Genomic DNA, 17,945 nt, shown 5'->3' with positions numbered 1-17,945 from the left:
CTCACACAGACACCCCTCTCACCCTCACACCCTAATAATACTCATATTTCCCACTTCCTTATCTATCTCTCCCTCCCATCTCACCTCCTATCTTCATCTCCTTCTCACCCCCACGTCTCTCCCTCGTACTACTACCATCTGTTATCACCTGCCTCTCTACCTCCATCTTTCTCACCTCTCCTTCAGTCTCTGCTCCCCACCTCCACCTCTCTCTTGCTCTCCCCACCCCACCTCTCTCTCCCTCTCCTACCCTACCCATCTTTCCTCTTCCTACCTCACTCACCTTCACTCTCATCCATCCCACCCTACCCACTTCTCTCTCTCCTCACCGTACCCCCACCTCTCTCTCTCACTCACCCAACCCACTCTCTTGTTCCTCACACTATCCCCACCTCGTTCTCACCCCTCGCCACCCACCCCATCTCCTTCACCCCAACCCACTCCAAGCCCCAGCACCACACCCACCCTGTCTCTCTCCCCAGCTCATCCCCTTCCCAGCTAACCTTGCCCTAGCTAGTCTGCCCCGGCGTGGTGCCAATGGGTGCCACTTCTCAGCCCACTCACACTGCCTGACACGAGTTGGCCACCTACCCTCTCTGTCAACCTCCCTCCCCCCTCCTTCTCACTTATCTCTACGGGTGCTGCTCTTCCTTTGTTGTCTGAGGAGTTATTAGCAATTTTTGATGTTGTTTCTTTATTGGTGCTGGATTTATTAGCCCTTTCAGCTCATGGACATCTGTTTTTATTACATTCTTGCTCTGTTCTGAGGATATCGTTCAACTCAGGGTAGATTATTAAAAGGGAGAGGTTAGATCTTTACCTTCACTACCAGGAGACTGTTCGAAGCTGCATTAAATCGCTTGACGGTACTAATTTATATAACTAATCAAGAAGTTAATATTTTCTGTCTTCTGTGTCTGCTTGGGCGATTTGTTTACATGTCTGCTTATAGAGGCCAGAGAAAGGACTGTCTGCTTAGCTCTGAATAATACTAAAATATCACATAACTTACTATTTTTAGGTGAAATATATCCATGGCTATTGACCACGTGTCATTAAAGCGGATAACCACTATGTATTTAAAACTGAAGAGAGTATGTTATGTTCCTCCACTCCTTTCTACTGTTAATAGCCTGTGCATCTCTCAGTGTTTTATTTCTTTTTATAAACAGCCTCTCAAGCACCTGATCTCATACCCTTTTAACCCACTGATGTCTCACCTGTCGTGCAATGAATCAAATGAATTAATAGTGTATCGGTGCACATTCAACGTAAAACATTATGACAGTACAAACGATACTTATTGAAAAATCCCCTATGATCCACTCCACATTGATAATCCTTCTCTCTCGTAGATGGACTGTATTGCATGTTTTTCACTCTAGACACTATTGTTATGAAAATATTTAGGTAATAAAATGTATATACTCTTTGGATATCCAGAGCTGTGTTGATCATTTTGGATAACATAGGAGCCTTCTTCACGTAACTTTTTTTTTTTAATCAATCATACTATTTCGCACACTAATATCGATCCACAAGTACGGTAAACAAAGAGACAGTGAACAATTACTTTCGGAACCCAACACTGACTTTCGGAACCCAACAGGCTTTTCAGAATATTGTGTAAGAGTTTCATAATGCTTCGACTAAAAGCTGGAGCGATATTCCGGACCGCAGTTGTACATAACACTCAAATCATCAACACAGTAATGTCGCTATTTGTCACGTAGGAATAGGCAGTGATGTTTTGTTACGATTCTGTGGGCGGTATTCTCGTTGGTTATGGAAGCTCCCTAACACCGATTCTTAAGCGATTTATAGTGCTTGTTACACCTTACTGTGTTCCGTGTTACAGAAATCCTTCCATTATCTCCATACCCTGCCTGAATAGTATACAAAAGGATATTAACTAGCCATATCCAAAAATCAATAGCTAAGGAAGAGGTGTTAGGGAGCTTCCTGACCCGACGAGAATGCGTGCCGATAAGTAAACCATATTTTTTTTTTTTTAATGCAAGGAAGAAGGAACCAAAGGCCAGAATTTGTCCCTACTGCGGTTATATAAGTCCTTCAGTCCCATTACCTCTGTTCTATTTTCTTGTCATCTTCAGACGATTTCAGGCTTCTTAGGAGAGATATTTCTACCTGGAGGGGTTCGAGACTGTCTTCATTAACCCCTTTACTGTGAGAGGCGTCCCTGAATAAAAATCATCTGCTGAAAGGAAGATTAATATAAGAACAGAGACCTCGGACTGAAAGGGTCAAATTTGTAAACTCGATAGGTAATGCGATGGATTTATTTTTTTGGGGGAGGGGGGCTGGCGACTTAAGAGGGGTGGTGACGATTTTTGTGTTATTTACGTAAGCTGAATAAAAACAAATGGAGATGACAGCAAGAACTACAGACATTTTACTGGATGCCTTACCTCCGATCAAGACGATGGACCTCTCTCTCTCTCTCTCTCTCTCTCTCTCTCTCTCTCTCTCTCTCTCTCTCACACACACACACACACACACACACACCGGATATAAACACCTGTCTATTTACCCCTTTATTATCTGTCTATTTACCCCTTAATTACCTGTCTATTTCCCCCTTAGTTACCTGTCTAATTACGCCTTAGTTACCTGTCTAATTACCCTTTAAGTTACCTGTCTAATTACCCCTTAAGTAGCATTGAAAAAAAGCACTTAGTATACTCCCTGTCTCTAATTACCCATCCATTATTGTCCTCTTTAATCACCTCCCTGCCTGTCTGTCTCCCCGTCACTTCAAAGATAGGAGCCTTTTACGATGTGATTGACGGACAGGGTGGGGCCGGGTGGGGTGAGGTGGGGTGGAGTGGGGTGGGTTGATGTAGGGTGAAGTGGGGTGGAGTGAAGTGGGGTTGACTGAAGTGGAGTGGAACGGGGTGGGGTGGTGTGGGGTGTGGTGGGGTGGGGTGAAGTGGGGAGGGTAGGTGTGTGTGAGGTGGGGTGGGATGCAGGGTGTTGGAAGAGTAGATGCAATGGGCAAAAAAAGAGTAAGTAAGATTGAGGTGTTGTGGGTGGGAGGGGTGGGTGCAGGGGTATAGAATGGATGTGATGGAGAGGAATGGTATGAGAGAGGGGTGTAGTGGGTGGGATATTAGGTAGAATGGCTGAGGTGTTGGGTGGGATAGGTGTGGGGTGGATTGGGATGATTAGGGGTGGGATGTGATTTGCGGATGGAGTGTGAATGGGGATGGGGACGTGATGGGTGGGGTAGGGGAGGGGAGAAGTGGGATGGGATGTGATGGGTATGAGGTGGATGAGGAGTAGAGTGAGTAAGGTGTGGGGTGGGGTCGGGGTGGAGTCAGTGCGAATGAGGTGGGTAAGGAATGGGTAGGGGTAAGGGGTGGGTAGGGTGGGATAGAGTTGGAGGTTTGATGTGATTGAGGGAAGAGGGGGTGGAAGTGGGATGGAGTGGCGATTAAGTGGGTGGGTGGGGTGTGGGGATGGAGTGGATTTGTGGCTGGGTGGGTGTGGTATAGAGGTGGGGTGGAGTGGCAGATGAGTGGGTGGGGTTAAGAGTGACAGCTGACAGGCAACGAGGATATCAGTGACAGGTCGTGAGGGCTTCAGGCAGGTGTGTGGATTAGGATTAACCCTTAGAAGAGAATAAACCACCCACTGAGCTGAATAAAATCGTCTGGCATTACCCAAAATAAAATATCTATGTAGTCAGTGGCACAAGAAAAAAAGATAGAGATTTTTTTTTTTACTCTCTCTCTGGTAAATACAACGGCCTGGCGTTAATTCAAGTATCCAGGTGGTCATTTGCCCGATAGAATCTAGGCCTCCGTGCGCACCTCCATCTTCGATTGTTTCCCGGGCTAAATCTGTTTGGTCGCCGCGTGTGTCCATCCCAGGCCTGGTATTTCGGTCACAGGGCATTTTCGGCTATATTTACGCCTCTTCTCCACTCAAGCAGCGGTAAATTCATCACGAAAGCACCTGCCAAGAAGAATAAACGTGTGGACGGATTTAGAGGTGGCTAAATCAAGAAGTTGCTAGACAGAGGAGAGAAGATAGAGTGGAAAAGAAAAAGGGTAAACTGAGAGCTTAGAGAGGATCACGTAAACCTGCCCAAGAGCCTGACCAGCGCCAACATCTCTCTCAGCTACTCTCAGAAGTATTTTCATAGCTGGGGGCAGAGGACGTAGCAGTACCACCGTCTACTACCCTGCTGTTTCAGGAAGCTTCAGTTCGAGCCCCGGGAGCCGAATTATTAGTGCCCGATCGCGACTCATCCGCACGAAAGAAATCCAAACAAAATCATATCCCGAAATTACTATTTGGCCTAAAAACAGGGAAAGAAAGAAAAAAGAAAAGAGAGAAGAAAAAGCCATGTTAACCTATTCAGTACAGTGACAATCTTTATTTTATTCTAATCATATTACCATCAAATTTTTTTAGTACAATTTAAGAACGTTCTCAAATGCTAAGGAAGTTAAGAGAGGGAAATTCTAACCCTTCTAATTCTCCCATAAAATGACTAATTCGCCTGGCAGTGTTAAGAATAAAAGAGTAATTTATTTAATGGAAAGAATTAATGCAACCATCGCAGAGGAAACGAATCAGAGACAGTCTTGAAAACGATACTGAAATGAACAAAACTAATTCGAAAAAAGGACAAAGAAAACAAAGATTATTTTTTACACAAGTTCCGAGAAAAGAAGAAGCAATATGGAGAAGGATTTAGTATAGTTCAATGAAGCCCAAGAAAGTGCTGTTGAAAAATCTACATCTTTGAGACACATACAGTACGACGCCTGGGGACGGCAAAATTTAAATATATATTTATTTTTCGGTGTATTTTTTCATTTATATTTATGCCATTTTATTTTTTTCATTTATTTATGGTTTTTTTTTTGGCGGACCAGACTCACAGACATCACATTACTCATCACAGAAATCGTACTCATCTCCTGACCAAAAGAGAATTCACGTTGCCTACTCACTGGCTGGAACTCATAATACTCACCAGTATTATGCATTAAGGATACGCTGTTCACCCAGCATGGAGATCTGCAAGCGTCTGGCACTAGTGAGTATGGGCATTGCAGGTTAGAGAGAAAGAGAGAGGGAGGGAGAAAATTAGTGAGTGTGAGCGTGTGTAAATGTGTGTGTGTGTGTGTGTGTGTGTGTGTGTGTGTGTGTGTGTGTGTGTGTGTGTGTGAGAGAGAGAGAGAGAGAGAGAGAGAGAGAGAGAGAGAAACAGACAAAGGCAGACACAGGTGAAGAAAAAAGAAAAAATAAGAAAAGAAGTCTGGAAGGAGGGACGTGTTTTGTGGTGTGGAGGAGGCCAGGTGATATGTAAGGATAGGAAGGGGATTGGCTGGATGGCTCTCACGGAAGGAAAACAGAAAAACAAGAGTGATATGAAGGGATACAAGGATGAAAGCATGAAGAAGGAAAGATTGTATCACCATCTTCATTATTATCATTACCATCATCATCATTATCATAATCATCATCATCATCATCATCATCTTCATATGCATTACCATCATCGTCATTACCATCATCACCAGTATTATCATTATCATCATCATCATCATCATCATTATTATCATTATCTTCATCTCGTCATCGTTACCATCATCATCATTATCATCAGTATTATCATTATCATCGCCAGAGTCTGTGTCAATAACATCACCATCATCATCACCACCACCATCATCACCACCACCACCATCATCATCACCACCACCATCATCACCACCACCACCATCGTCATCATCGTCATCATCTCGTCATCGTTACCATCATCATTATCATCATCATCATCAGTATTATCATCACCATTATCATTATCACCGTGAACGTTAAGATAATAAACATGCTCATCATGGTCATCATCATCATCATCATCATCATCATCATCATCATCTAGTATCACGGTCACGCTGGAAGGGAAGATCAGGTGTAATTCTCCTTGATCTAATTAGTGACACGAATTGAGACCAAGGAAGTCCCAGGTGTAGTCATGCTGTCATTGTACTGAGCTGGTAATCGGGGGTCGGATCCCAGTGTATCAGGGGAAGGAGTTACAGGGATTTAGATGGTCGTGTTTTAAGTCTCAGTGCTTTTCCATGAGTCTGAAAACTGTCTATGTTCTTGCCGATAAACCATAGTGTATGTGATGGAAAAAATAGGATGGGAACATGTGATGAAAGAAATAGGATGGGAAAGCAAAACTGTCAACATACGTCTGGTCGTCTTCTATCTTTTTCTCCATGGACTTTGAAAATACACATCGCTTTCTGTGTAGGTTTTGAGATTTCGTAATGCCTTCTTCACAGCTGTTGTTCTGCACATTACATCTTGTTATTTTCTTGTTCGTTACTGATGGAAACTGTGTCTAATAAAACTATATAAGACAATGGTAAGTTAAACGTGCAATGAGGTAAATAGATCGCAAAGGACGAAGTGCTGTGAAGCCTCTGCAATAATACCCTGAGGCCCTTGAATCCGACACCAACGACTGTAATGACGCTCATTTGTTGCCAGGTTTATGTTACCATTGTTGCCTGTTGCAGATTCACCAGACCGATTTTGAAAGTCCATGAGCAGAGAGGAAGGAGGGGTGATAGGACTTTTGTTTCCGATTGTACATGAGTGGTGCAATGATGAGTGAGAGAGAACTGACGCTCAGGAGGTCATTCTTTTGACTCCCAGTAAAAACACAGGCATATGGAGCTTCTACCAGACTGTCCCTTAACATCGAGTGCTGTCAGTTTTACGATGTGCATGGCATAAGCGGACAGTATTCTTTTTCCTTGCCATCAGATGAGGAACCGTGTAATATTCCTGTGAATGGATCAAAGCCAGTATTGATCCCTTGAAACTTATGACACTATGCACTCTATTCTTTCCACGTTGAATCTGTTGCTTAGTCTAGGAAAGAAATCTGCCAATGAAGAAGTTAGAAATTCCTAGTTAACCCTCTCAGTAAAATAAAACTTTATACTGTATATTTTATTAACCTGAGAGACATTTCACAGTTACCTTCATAAAAACAAGATGGCAAAATGACACCCCGTGGTACATGAATTTTTCCCGAGTGTTGAAACGAGTGTATTGTTTGTGTAGACTTGGCACAACACTATCAGGGCCACCAGTCAAAGCCCCTCACCACCCCTACCACCTCCCCCACCCACACACTTAAACATCACCACCACCACCACCACCCACCCACTCACACACCGTCACCACCCCCACCCACTCACACACCATCAACACCACCACCCACTCACACGCCATCAACACCACCACCCACTTACACATCACCACCACTCCCACCCACTCACGCATCATTACCACTCCTACCCACTCACACACCGTCACCACCCCCACCCACTCACACACCATCACCACCCCCACCCACTCACACACCATCACCACCCCCACCCATTCACACACCCTCACGGAGTTCATCACCAGTGTCCATTACTTACAGCACTTAAAGAGCCTGGGAAATTATGAGGATCGAAGAAGCCAATGATAAACTGCTCTTGAGGTGAAAGGAGAGTAAAGCAATATGCAGAGGGGAGCCAGTATGCAGTATAAGACACCACACACACACACACACACACACACACACACACACACACACACACACTGCCTTTCCATATTCTTCCAAATACTTTACCTTTGACGTTTATAAAAAAAAAAAAAAATGTTTCCTGCTCGTATCCCATAGAAAATATCGAACACGAGAATATAAACGAAGAAAAAGCTTTAGAAATATTAAACTTAAGTTCTTTTAAACAGTCTACAGAGATTAAGAAAACCGTTGGCGGAAATTCATCGTGTTGCTGTTACGTTACAAGCCTGCTATACTTGTTTAACCCATAACCTAATATTGCCGTCTCTCCATCTTGAATGCTGAGTTGTGGCAGTAGATTATCACTGAAATATGGTGCTAGTCACCAGGAGGTGCTATGTAAAGGATGCAGAGTCACAGTATTGTCCTTTTCTGCCACTAAACTACGTGAAATAACCCGTAAGGACATAAATCTGAGCCAGGTGAGGGTGAAAGAACTATAGTCTGTTAAAGTAAAGAATGCATTTTATGCCAGTCGATAAATAATAAAGGCATATACAGTAAACCACATCTGTCAACTTTTTACCATACAGTGTTACCAGATCACAGGCTTACGTAACACAGGGAAGGTTGAACAAATTTCTGCTCTCGGTTGTACAATTCCCTACTGGTTTCACACTTGGGGCGGTGTTCTCGTCCGATTAGGAGCTTACTATAGTTTTTTTTACACTAACTTGGCCCAGATTTTCATCCATTTGCAACATTTCATACAGCTCAGTGGCAGAAAAAGACAGTGCTTTGACTGTTCTTTCTTTCCACAGCACTTCATCGTGACTAGCATTATATTCGAGTGTTAATCTCTTGTTAAACTCAGCAATTAAGATAGAGGTGATAATTTTGGGCCAAGTTAAAGTAAAACGGGTATAACACTACCGGTTTCTTCCTGCTGCTGCTCCGTTACTATATTCTCGTGTGTTATTGATGCAATCTGTGTAGACATTGATAGGATATAAGAGCCAAAAATATATTAATGGGTAGTTTGGTAAATAATTCGTTAAGGAAGAGGTGCTACGGAGCCTCCTTACCCGACAAGAATACAGGCTTTGGAGTACTGTGCCCAACTTGTCACCAAATAAAGAACTGCAGACACAGGAAGATGTGCAGAGAAAGGTTACAAGTATTATACCTATAATGAAGAATACACTACGAGAGAAAGGTTTAGCAATGAATATCTTGACATACCAAAGCCCAGGTCAGGAGGGAAAATTAGAAAACTTAATCTTCAGAAGCTATGAGAGTAAGACAACTGATCGCTATATCACAAAAGAACGGCAAAATTACAATCACAGAGGTAATAACTAGAAAATTATCGGTAAACACTATTAGTCAGAAGTAAATTATTTCCTCAGCTGAGTTGTTTTTTAACAACTAGCAGACTTTCACTATGTAGGTAAACTACACTTAAAAGTCACTTTGATAATGTTTCCGTTTCACAGTTACAAGGCATATTCTGATTTATACTGTATACCCAGTCCTTTTTTTTGCTCCATAAGGGGCGCTGGGGCGTGGGGCTTTGCTAATCGGTCTCAACATATAAGGCAAGGGTAACCAACCATACTTGCCCCTGCGCAGCGTTATGTGAGCAATAAACCCCAACCAACCCGGATGTACACCTTTATAGGACCCACCTACGTGAAGCGCCCAAACCCACTAGACCAACAGGAGTCATTTGCTTATATGGTTACCACCCAACGTAATAGATATTATCCTGGATTATAGATAAATAATTTGGCATGTTATTCATTGCAGAGTTACCCTAGGTTGCACTACATTAGCTAGTGGATAGTGAGCGCCCTCACCCACCATATATAATGTTATATACAAACATACTTGCAGAGACAGACAGACAGAATTACATTCAGATCACAATGGATGCAAACTGAGGGCAATGTCTGTATGTAATTCACGTTAACCTGAAGTTGATTTCCTTTGCAGGTTAGTGGGTTATACATAGCCCATTCTTACTTTTCAGAAAAATTTCCGTCACATATTTTTATATCATATAGTCATCTCTTTCACATTTTCTTGACAGTTTCTTCAAGAACTGGTGGGTGAGGGGAACCTTCACGTTCTGCTTAACCTCTCATAATTTTATTCTACTTTAAGAGTGATGGCCTCAAAGGGACCAGTAGGTTTGCCTCTATCTGGCTTCCTCAGTACATTCCTTTCTACAGTCTGCCACCAAGATTAGACCGACAATCCTTCACATTCCACTGATTTCTCTTTAGTAATTTATGAAACCAGCTTCAGTGGTGATTCATGCATACTACACGGCCAACAGAATATGATGTTTTATGGAAGAAGTTAGTATGCCACGGTTACAACTCTCGACACTCGCCTCAACTGTGGCTTTCATCCCTCCCCTCAGATCGCGTCCCTGCGTCCCGTGGTGTCACCCAGGGATGTGGAGCCAGAGCCGTGCTGGGGTGAGAGTGAGTTCGTGCAGTCCTGCCTCAGAGCCCATAACCTGTACAGGGCACGACACTCGGCACCACCACTGACACTCTCTGATAAGGTGGGTGATTAGAAAGATAGATAGATATGTCTCTCTCTCTCTCTCTCTCTCTCTCTCTCTCTCTCTCTCATACCCATTTTCCCTCCTCTCGCCACTTCACCTCTCACACCTGTCTCCCAGCTCTCCTTCCCTTTTTCACGCGGCGTCTTTCTGTCCTCACCTCTTTTCTTATTCCCTACAAAAAGAAAAAAAAAAAACACGCTAGTTGTGTTTCTCTTTCTTTACATTCTTTTTTTATCCCTCGCGTGGTCTTTCTTCCTTTATTATTTTATTTCAATTATCGATACACGATTTTCATCACTTGAAACTGGGTCGTGGGAAGCTGAAAGAATTAGTGTTTTCTCTGTTTTTCTGTATCTTTTCTTGATGTCCTCCGTTTCTTTACCTCTCTCTCTCTCTCTCTCTCTCTCTCTCTCTCTCTCTCTCTCTCTCTCTCTCTCTTTGTATCTCTGTACTGGTAGTTGCAAGGCACATTCGGAGGCAAGTTTTCGTCAAATATTTCACCTCTTGTCACTTTTCTCTACTTGCTGATATTCCCAAGCTGAGAGAGGCCAGTTCTATATCTTTACCCATAAATGATTCTGTGATATGATGCGTCAGGGAGGAAAGTGACTGACATGCCCTAAGTGTGAAACAGACGCAGTGGAATAGAGGGATGGGCTGAAGAGGAGGTATATGGGAGAGAGGGGTATAAGTTGGGAGGAGGGCAGTGAAATGGCAGGGGAGAGGGCACCATGAAGGCGATTTGTTTGTGGCCGCCTGTTACTGAATTAAGGGGTCTGGTTATGGATAGCTAGATAAGAATAATAGACTAGCTTTCTTCCTAACCGAACATGAGTGTGATATGCAATTAATTTGTTCTATGTCTTGTTCTTGGAGAAGATTTGCTAATGTTCAAAGGGCCCACTACTCCCACTTCCCTCGCCTTCACGTTGCCTCATCCCCCTATCCTGCCTCAACCCATCCTGGCACCTTATTTCCTTCTCAGTCTAACCTCTCAGCTTAGTGTCAGCTTTTTTCCGTCTCCTGTCAGTCTCTTTCCGTCTCATTTTATCCTGCCAGCTAATTTCCGTCTCAGTCTATCCTGTCAGCTTATTTCCCTATCACTCATCCTGTCAGCTTATTTCCGTATTAATCTCTCCTATCAATTTCTTTCCTCCTCAGCCTAACCTGTCAGTTTCTTTCCCTCTCAGTCTATCCTGTCAGCTTATTTCCGTCCCAACATATCCTGTCAAATTTCCGTCTCAACCTATCCTGTCAACTTCTTTTCGTTTCAACCTCTCCTGTCAATTTCTTTCCGTCAATTACACCGTCTTTCTGCGCCTCCTTCCAGTAGATTTGATGTTTTTCGTATTTTTTCGTTCTTTCCTCACTTCTCTTACGTCCTCTCATTCTCTACTTCCTTCCTTCTTCCTTAGACTCTTCCTCCTCTCCTCTTTCAATCTTTCTAATTCATCATTCCATTCGTTTTCGTTTTCTCTCTGCTTCTCCTCTTGATCTTCTGTTTTTTTTCTGTTCTTGTTTCTTCATTTTTTTTTTTTCTGTTGCTTTTACCTCCTTCATTTTGGTCCTGCATTCTCACTCTCCTTTATTTTTTGTATAATATAAACTTTACCTTTGAGATTTCCTTCATTATTTTCTTGCTTGTCATATTTCTACAATTTACCACATACTCCCTGCTTCCTTAATTTCCCCGTTCATTTTTTCACATTCTCTTTGCTTTCCCGTTTTCTTTAGTCCCTCCTCTCTCCCTTTTCTCACATTCCCTTCATTTTCCCTTCTTCCTTAGCCCCGCCTCCCCCTTTTCTCACATTCCCTTCATTTTCCCTTCTTCCATAGTCCCCCCCTTCCCCATTTTCTCACATTCTCTTATTTTTCCTTCTTGCTTAGTCCCTCCTCTCTCCATTTACTCTCAACCCTATGTTTTATTTTCACTTCTCGTTTTCCTTGGTGTTCACTATATGTTTTTCGTTTTCTTTTTTTAATTTCCTCTCAACCTCCCACTACATAAATTACGTAACTACATAAAGCTGTTTGGTGTTCTCCCATCTAACATAGCAAGAGTTGCTCCGATGGTGAGAGGGTTAACATAGCCGATATAAACACTGAGGCTCCTATGATTCATGATTCACGATTAGCTTGATAATCTATTGTTAGCCGCAAAGCGAATGGTAAAGATGACGCGACTATGAGAGATATTATTGTATTTCTCTCTCTCTCTCTCTCTCTCTCTCTCTCTCTCTCTCTCTCTCTCTCTCTCTCATCATCCTTTTCCCTTCTTTATTATCTATCACGCATATTTCTTCTCCCTTAAATAAACTTAACTGCATAAGTGGACTGATTAGGACAGGTGATGATGGTGATGATGATGATGGAAGCTGAACAGTTTATCTATGTCCTACGAGGAAAATTATACCTTAAGATAAATATATGGGAAATCTCTAAGCACTGCATGACATACTAAAATCCTTCGACAGGATCAGGAATAGACTAAAAAATTATATACTCGGTGAAGAAGTTAAGTTAACGAAAAACGAAAAATCTTCAGTTGACGTGAAACCTTAGCGACTTCCACCCCAGGTATCTACATGAAAAGTCGATGGATAATGAGTTCAGACGCTTCGTGATTAAAATACATTGAATTAAGACTGAATAATCGCTAGGACAGAGGCTTGGGGACGTATTCTTTTGGATTGAAGGGGATGCCACTGTGTCGATATTTAAATGAGATAAAATTACGTGTATGTAGAGTATGGCGGCAGTTTAACTAATCATTTGTCCTCTTCATGAACCAGTTGTGTGGGGAGGCGCAGGTATGAGTGAATCGTTATACATTTTAGAGGGTATGGCAGCGTCTAACCAACCGTCTGTCCTCGCCCCGAACCATCTGTGTGAGAAAGGCACAGGCTTAGGTGGGCCAAGGAGCACACATTTAGTTGTAGATCACAGGGTACCATTTTAACAAGACATTTTTCCCTCCACTAGACTAACGCTGAGTATGGTTGCAGTTTAACTAACCATCTGATTATCTTCAAAACCAGCTGTGTGGTGAGGCTCAGGAGTGGGTGAACCAGCTGACACACACACCGTTTTAAAACTGAGACAAAGTATTTTTCCTTCCTCTAAACTAACCTTAAAACATGGTAGTATCATTCTAACTATCTGTTCTGTCCTTGAACCAGCTGTGTGGTGAGGCTCAGGCGTGGGTGAACCAGCTGGCACACACGGGGACGCTGCGGCACCGGGGTGAGCCTGGCCTAGGGGAGAACCTCTTCTGCAGGAACACGGCGCTTATACTCCGTGGCCGCACCTCAGTCATGCCAGACATCACAGGTGGGTCACTGCCACACCACACCACACGCACAGCTGGGACAGACTGCAATTAACTTCTCCAACCTGGAAAAAGCATGCAATCTGACTGGTACCGACAGACAGTGCAGATTGACACATCATGGTTAATTTATGGCTATATTACATCAGATTGGGTTGAGTGAGTGAGATTATGGTAAGTCTGCTTAGAGCAAAGAGCAGAAAATCAAACAGACTGAAGTATGCCATCTGAAACTGGAGCTTTTCTTAGTACACCCGGCAGAATGAAACTGCTAAAATAATGCAGCAAGCTCATCAGGAAAATGACTGAGTTAAAAAATATTATTTGATTAAAAAATTACAGTTATAACAGCCAGTTTTTAGAAAGAAATTGTGCTTTGTAAACGTTCACCTCAAGAGTTCTCTTACCTCATGTATACACAAGTTCACACGAGCTATTAAGTGTATATTGTTATTGTTTTCTCTGCTGGAACCATTGACATCTGTGCAAGTAATTTTAAAGTACAGGCATTGCTATCAATTTCTAACATAATTTTCCAGATCAATAGAGTAATTTATCTTTGGGTGAGAAAGCGTTATGGGCCCTTTAAAACTAAACCTTCCGTTTACACCTACACCACAACCACCAAGAACACTACGTACATTTATAATGATGAACAGTTGGAGAGTAGAAGTTAATGCAGATGCGTGTGATGAGAATGTTAAGAAATATTCTGTTTTACCCTGTCACTGCTACGGACCAGCTCAGATTTTTACTTTGGCTAACAGAAGATGATTTTACGCAGTTGAAAGAAACCGCAGTAAATGAAGGATGAAGAAAACTATTGTTAAAGCATTTAACATTAAGAATACTACTGGATATTTAATTCATGGCATCAAAAGAATATTTTGTTAAACTGGAAGAAATTGTGGCGGTCAAAAGGTTAATCCAGGATTGAAGGGAAAAAAATCGCCATCTTTGCTCCTTTTCTAGATATTATCCGCTTTTTCTATCATCATATCTTTCCGTGCCAGTCTTAACCTTTACAACTTCGGTAGGCATCGTTAGATATCTAAATTTCCCGCCAAAAATTAGAATGTTCCTTGCTGATTTTACTTCCCTATGTTTATTTAGATTTGCTTAAAATACATACAATTAATCTAGGAAGTTTAGTTAAATTGGCAATCGATATTCTTGGCGGGAAAAGACAGATTTATTTTTGTATTTTATTTTATTTTATTTTGCTTGCGACCGTACTCTTAAATGTGAGAAAAAAAAGATGTTAGCAAGTCCCGTTTCTGACTATCCGTATGGAAGAACTGAGAAGCATTAGGTGTGTGTGTGTGTGTGTGTGTGTGTGTGTGTGATCCGACCCTGTGCACGACTGTTTTTCATACCATGTTATCGAGCTCATTATCGAGGTTGAGGTACAAACACATTCACCTCTCATTATCGGCCTCTCAGATTGTCAGAAATTGGGGCTTGTCTCAACCCTCTAGATCTCTAACTAAACACCTTCATTAAGATTACATATTTCTTGTTTCTATTTCCCTGCGATTTTATCCTACAGTTTCGAACGTTAGAGGTGAGGTATAGATTTCAGTGACCCCTTCAATTTAATCAATACTCCCTATATTAAGTTAAAATCGTCTGAAAGTAGTAAGATTAATACAGAAAATACGCCATTGGACTGAAGGTGAGAATACGGCTGCATACCTGAAGTTTAAAGGTTAATTGGTTCACTTAAATGGCTTCCTTTTTACTCTGGCTATTTCTTACGTTGTGGCAATCATTTGGGCTCGCATTCTCGCCAGGTAAGGAGGCTCCCTAACACCTCTTCCTTAGCGATTTGTTTTTGGATGTGGCTGGTTAATATCCTTTTCCACGTTATTTACGCAGAATATGGTGATATAAGAGGGGTTTGTATAACGCAGAAGAGGACAGTAAGGTGTAATAATCAAAATAAGTCGCTTCGGAGAAGGTGATAGGGAGCCAACCGACGAGAATACCGGCCTTGATGTCTTGCTAAGGAATGCCAATCGCTTTTGCTGCAGCGCCATCACGGTATATCTAAGTGGCTTTATGTGAGTCACCCCTGTAATGCCCGCTTGATAGGCCTTGATGAGCCATTTTCTGCGCTTTCATCTGCTTGCCAGTCTGCCTTGCATTGATCTGCCTTAGAGCGTTGATTCCCATACGCTATTTTTTCCTGAGTGTTCCTTCTCTTTCCTTTATTAAACTTAACTATAAGGCATTGATTTATATACGCGTTTTTGTATCGATTTTTTTTTCCTGCATGTCATTGTGCTTATTCATTACCCTTGTATCCAAATTATTATTGCTAGTCAGTCGATCTTTATTTCTTTATTGGAATCCCACTATGAGTCCAATAAAGTACCATTGTATTTTTTCTCTAATATATTATGACTAAGGTACGGGTACAACAATCATTTTTCCATAAACTGTTTTTTTTTTGTCGTTTTTTATACTGTGATAAGTTTAACTGATTTCCTTACGTGTTTCTATATTCTGAACGCTCATTTTTCCCACAAATATGCATATCTCTTTGTGTACTATTTTTTTTTTTACTGGCTGCTCATTTTAACCCCCAGTATTATTCACTAACCTCCGTACTTTACATATAGATCACTAATTTTTCTATCTGTCCTTTCTATTTCCACAATTCTTAAATAATGCAAAGTGTTCTGTCCCCAGTCTCCCGTGGGTGCTCAGGTGAGACCATTCCTGGGCCCCTTCCTCGCCTTTATCACCCTTCCCTTCCCCATCCCTCCCCAGCTCTCCCCAATCCTTCCCCATCCCTCCCCAGCTCTCCCCAATCCTGCCTTATCCCTCTCTCCCTCATCTCTCCCTCCCTCATCCGTTCCATCCCTGCCTATTCCATCCCCAGCCCTCCCCAACCCTCCTCCATCCCTTCCCATCTTTCTTCCATCCCTCCCCATCCCTCCCTCGCTCCTCATCCCTCCCTTGCCCCATCCCATCTCTCCTCCATCCATCCCTTATCCCTTCCCATATCTCCTCCATTCCTTCCCCATCCCTTACCCCTGCCCCATCCCTCCTCCCTCCTCCCTCCTCATTGTCTCTCAGTCTCATTGTATTTACCTGAGCCACCCTTGATTCCATCCGGCTCTGTTTTGATCCTCTTCGGCTCTGTTCTGGTTCTGTTCTGGTTGTTTTGTTACTATTCTCTGTTTCTGTGCTGTTTATCTTTGTTTTGATCCTATTCTTCCCTTTTCTTATCCTATTCTGCGTTGCTTTGATCCTACTGTACGTTTGTTTCATTCTTTTGTATGTTGTTTTGATCCTGTACTGCGTTGTTCTGATTCTATTCTCCGTTGTTTTGATCTAATTCTGCATTGCTTTGTTCGTAGTTTACGTTGTTATGATCCTGTTCTACGTTGTTTTGATCTTGTTCTACGTTGTTTTGATCCTAGTCTACTTTATTCTGATCCTAGTCTGTTTTGATCCCCTTATTGGTTGTTTTGATCTCATTTCATGTTGTGTTGATCCTATTCTAAGTTGTTTTGACCATATTCTACGTTGTTTTGATCCCGTTCTTTGTTGTTTTGATTTGATCCTATTCTATGCTGTTTTGATCCTAATCAGTTTCATTTCATACCATTATAACTCTCTGTGATCATCCTGTCTTCTTAATCCTCTTCCTCTCTGTCTTGAACCTGTTTGGACTCACCTTTATGTTCGTCTTCTCGAGTGTGTTCTCATTTCTATTAATCTTCTGTTTTTGGTATGATTTTCGTATTCCTGCTACGGCCAGACGATATCATCCAGCTTAGAAATAGTGTCCTAGAGGTGAAGAGGTTATAGAAGGCCTTATCTAAACCCTCCTGTTTTAAGATTCTCCTCAGGTAAACACAGTCATTTTAAGGTAGCAAGAATAACATACAAAATACGTTATTCTAGGGAGTTCAGCTTATTCTTCTTTCTCTCTCCCATCTGATTCTCCTTTTCTCCATCTTCACCCTATGCCTTTCTAGTTGGATCCTCTTGGCGTGTTGTTCTGATCGTATTCTCCTCCGTTTCAATCCTTTGTTTTGATCCTATTCTACGTTGTTTTGATCATACTCTGCTTTGTTTTGATCATAATCAGCTTTGTTTTGATCATATTCTACATTGTTTTGATTATATTCTACGTTGTTTTGATAATATTCTACGTTGTTTTGATCCTAGTCTGCGTTGTTTTGATCCTATTCTCCGTTTTGATCTGATTTCGTCACAGCCTGATCCAGTGCTGCTCTGTCTTGATCCCATTCTTCTCCACCTTGATGCTGTTCCTTGATCCCTTTTTGCTCTTTCGTAATCCTGTTCTTCCCTGTCTTGATCTCATTCTCTTCCACCTTAATTCTATTCCTTGATTCTATTCTGCTCTGTCTTGATCCCATCTTCTCTACATTGATTATATTCCTTGATCATATTCTGCTTTGTTTTTATCTCATACTTTTTCTTGA

General features: G+C 42.0%; 1 protein-coding gene across 1 annotated transcript in view; it reads left to right on the top strand.

Annotated features, from left to right (window-relative positions):
- The window catches only part of LOC145409525 (uncharacterized), a 160,057-nt gene that overhangs the window by 117,475 nt on the left and 24,637 nt on the right, over window positions 1-17,945 (top strand). Inside the window, exons 4-5 of the mRNA XM_080279915.1 lie at window positions 10,005-10,151; window positions 13,334-13,484. Coding sequence (XP_080136041.1) covers window positions 10,005-10,151; window positions 13,334-13,484 — 298 coding nt within the window. The remainder of the gene's footprint in view (window positions 1-10,004; window positions 10,152-13,333; window positions 13,485-17,945) is intronic.

The sequence above is a fragment of the Coenobita brevimanus genome, chromosome 81 (assembly GCF_032717465.1).
Source record: "Coenobita brevimanus isolate Jiangsu-jjx chromosome 81, ASM3271746v2, whole genome shotgun sequence".
In the NCBI taxonomy this organism is placed as follows: Eukaryota; Metazoa; Arthropoda; class Malacostraca; order Decapoda; family Coenobitidae; genus Coenobita; species Coenobita brevimanus.
The sequence above is the reverse complement of the archived record's forward strand: the minus strand, read 5'-3'. Positions and strand labels throughout refer to the sequence as shown.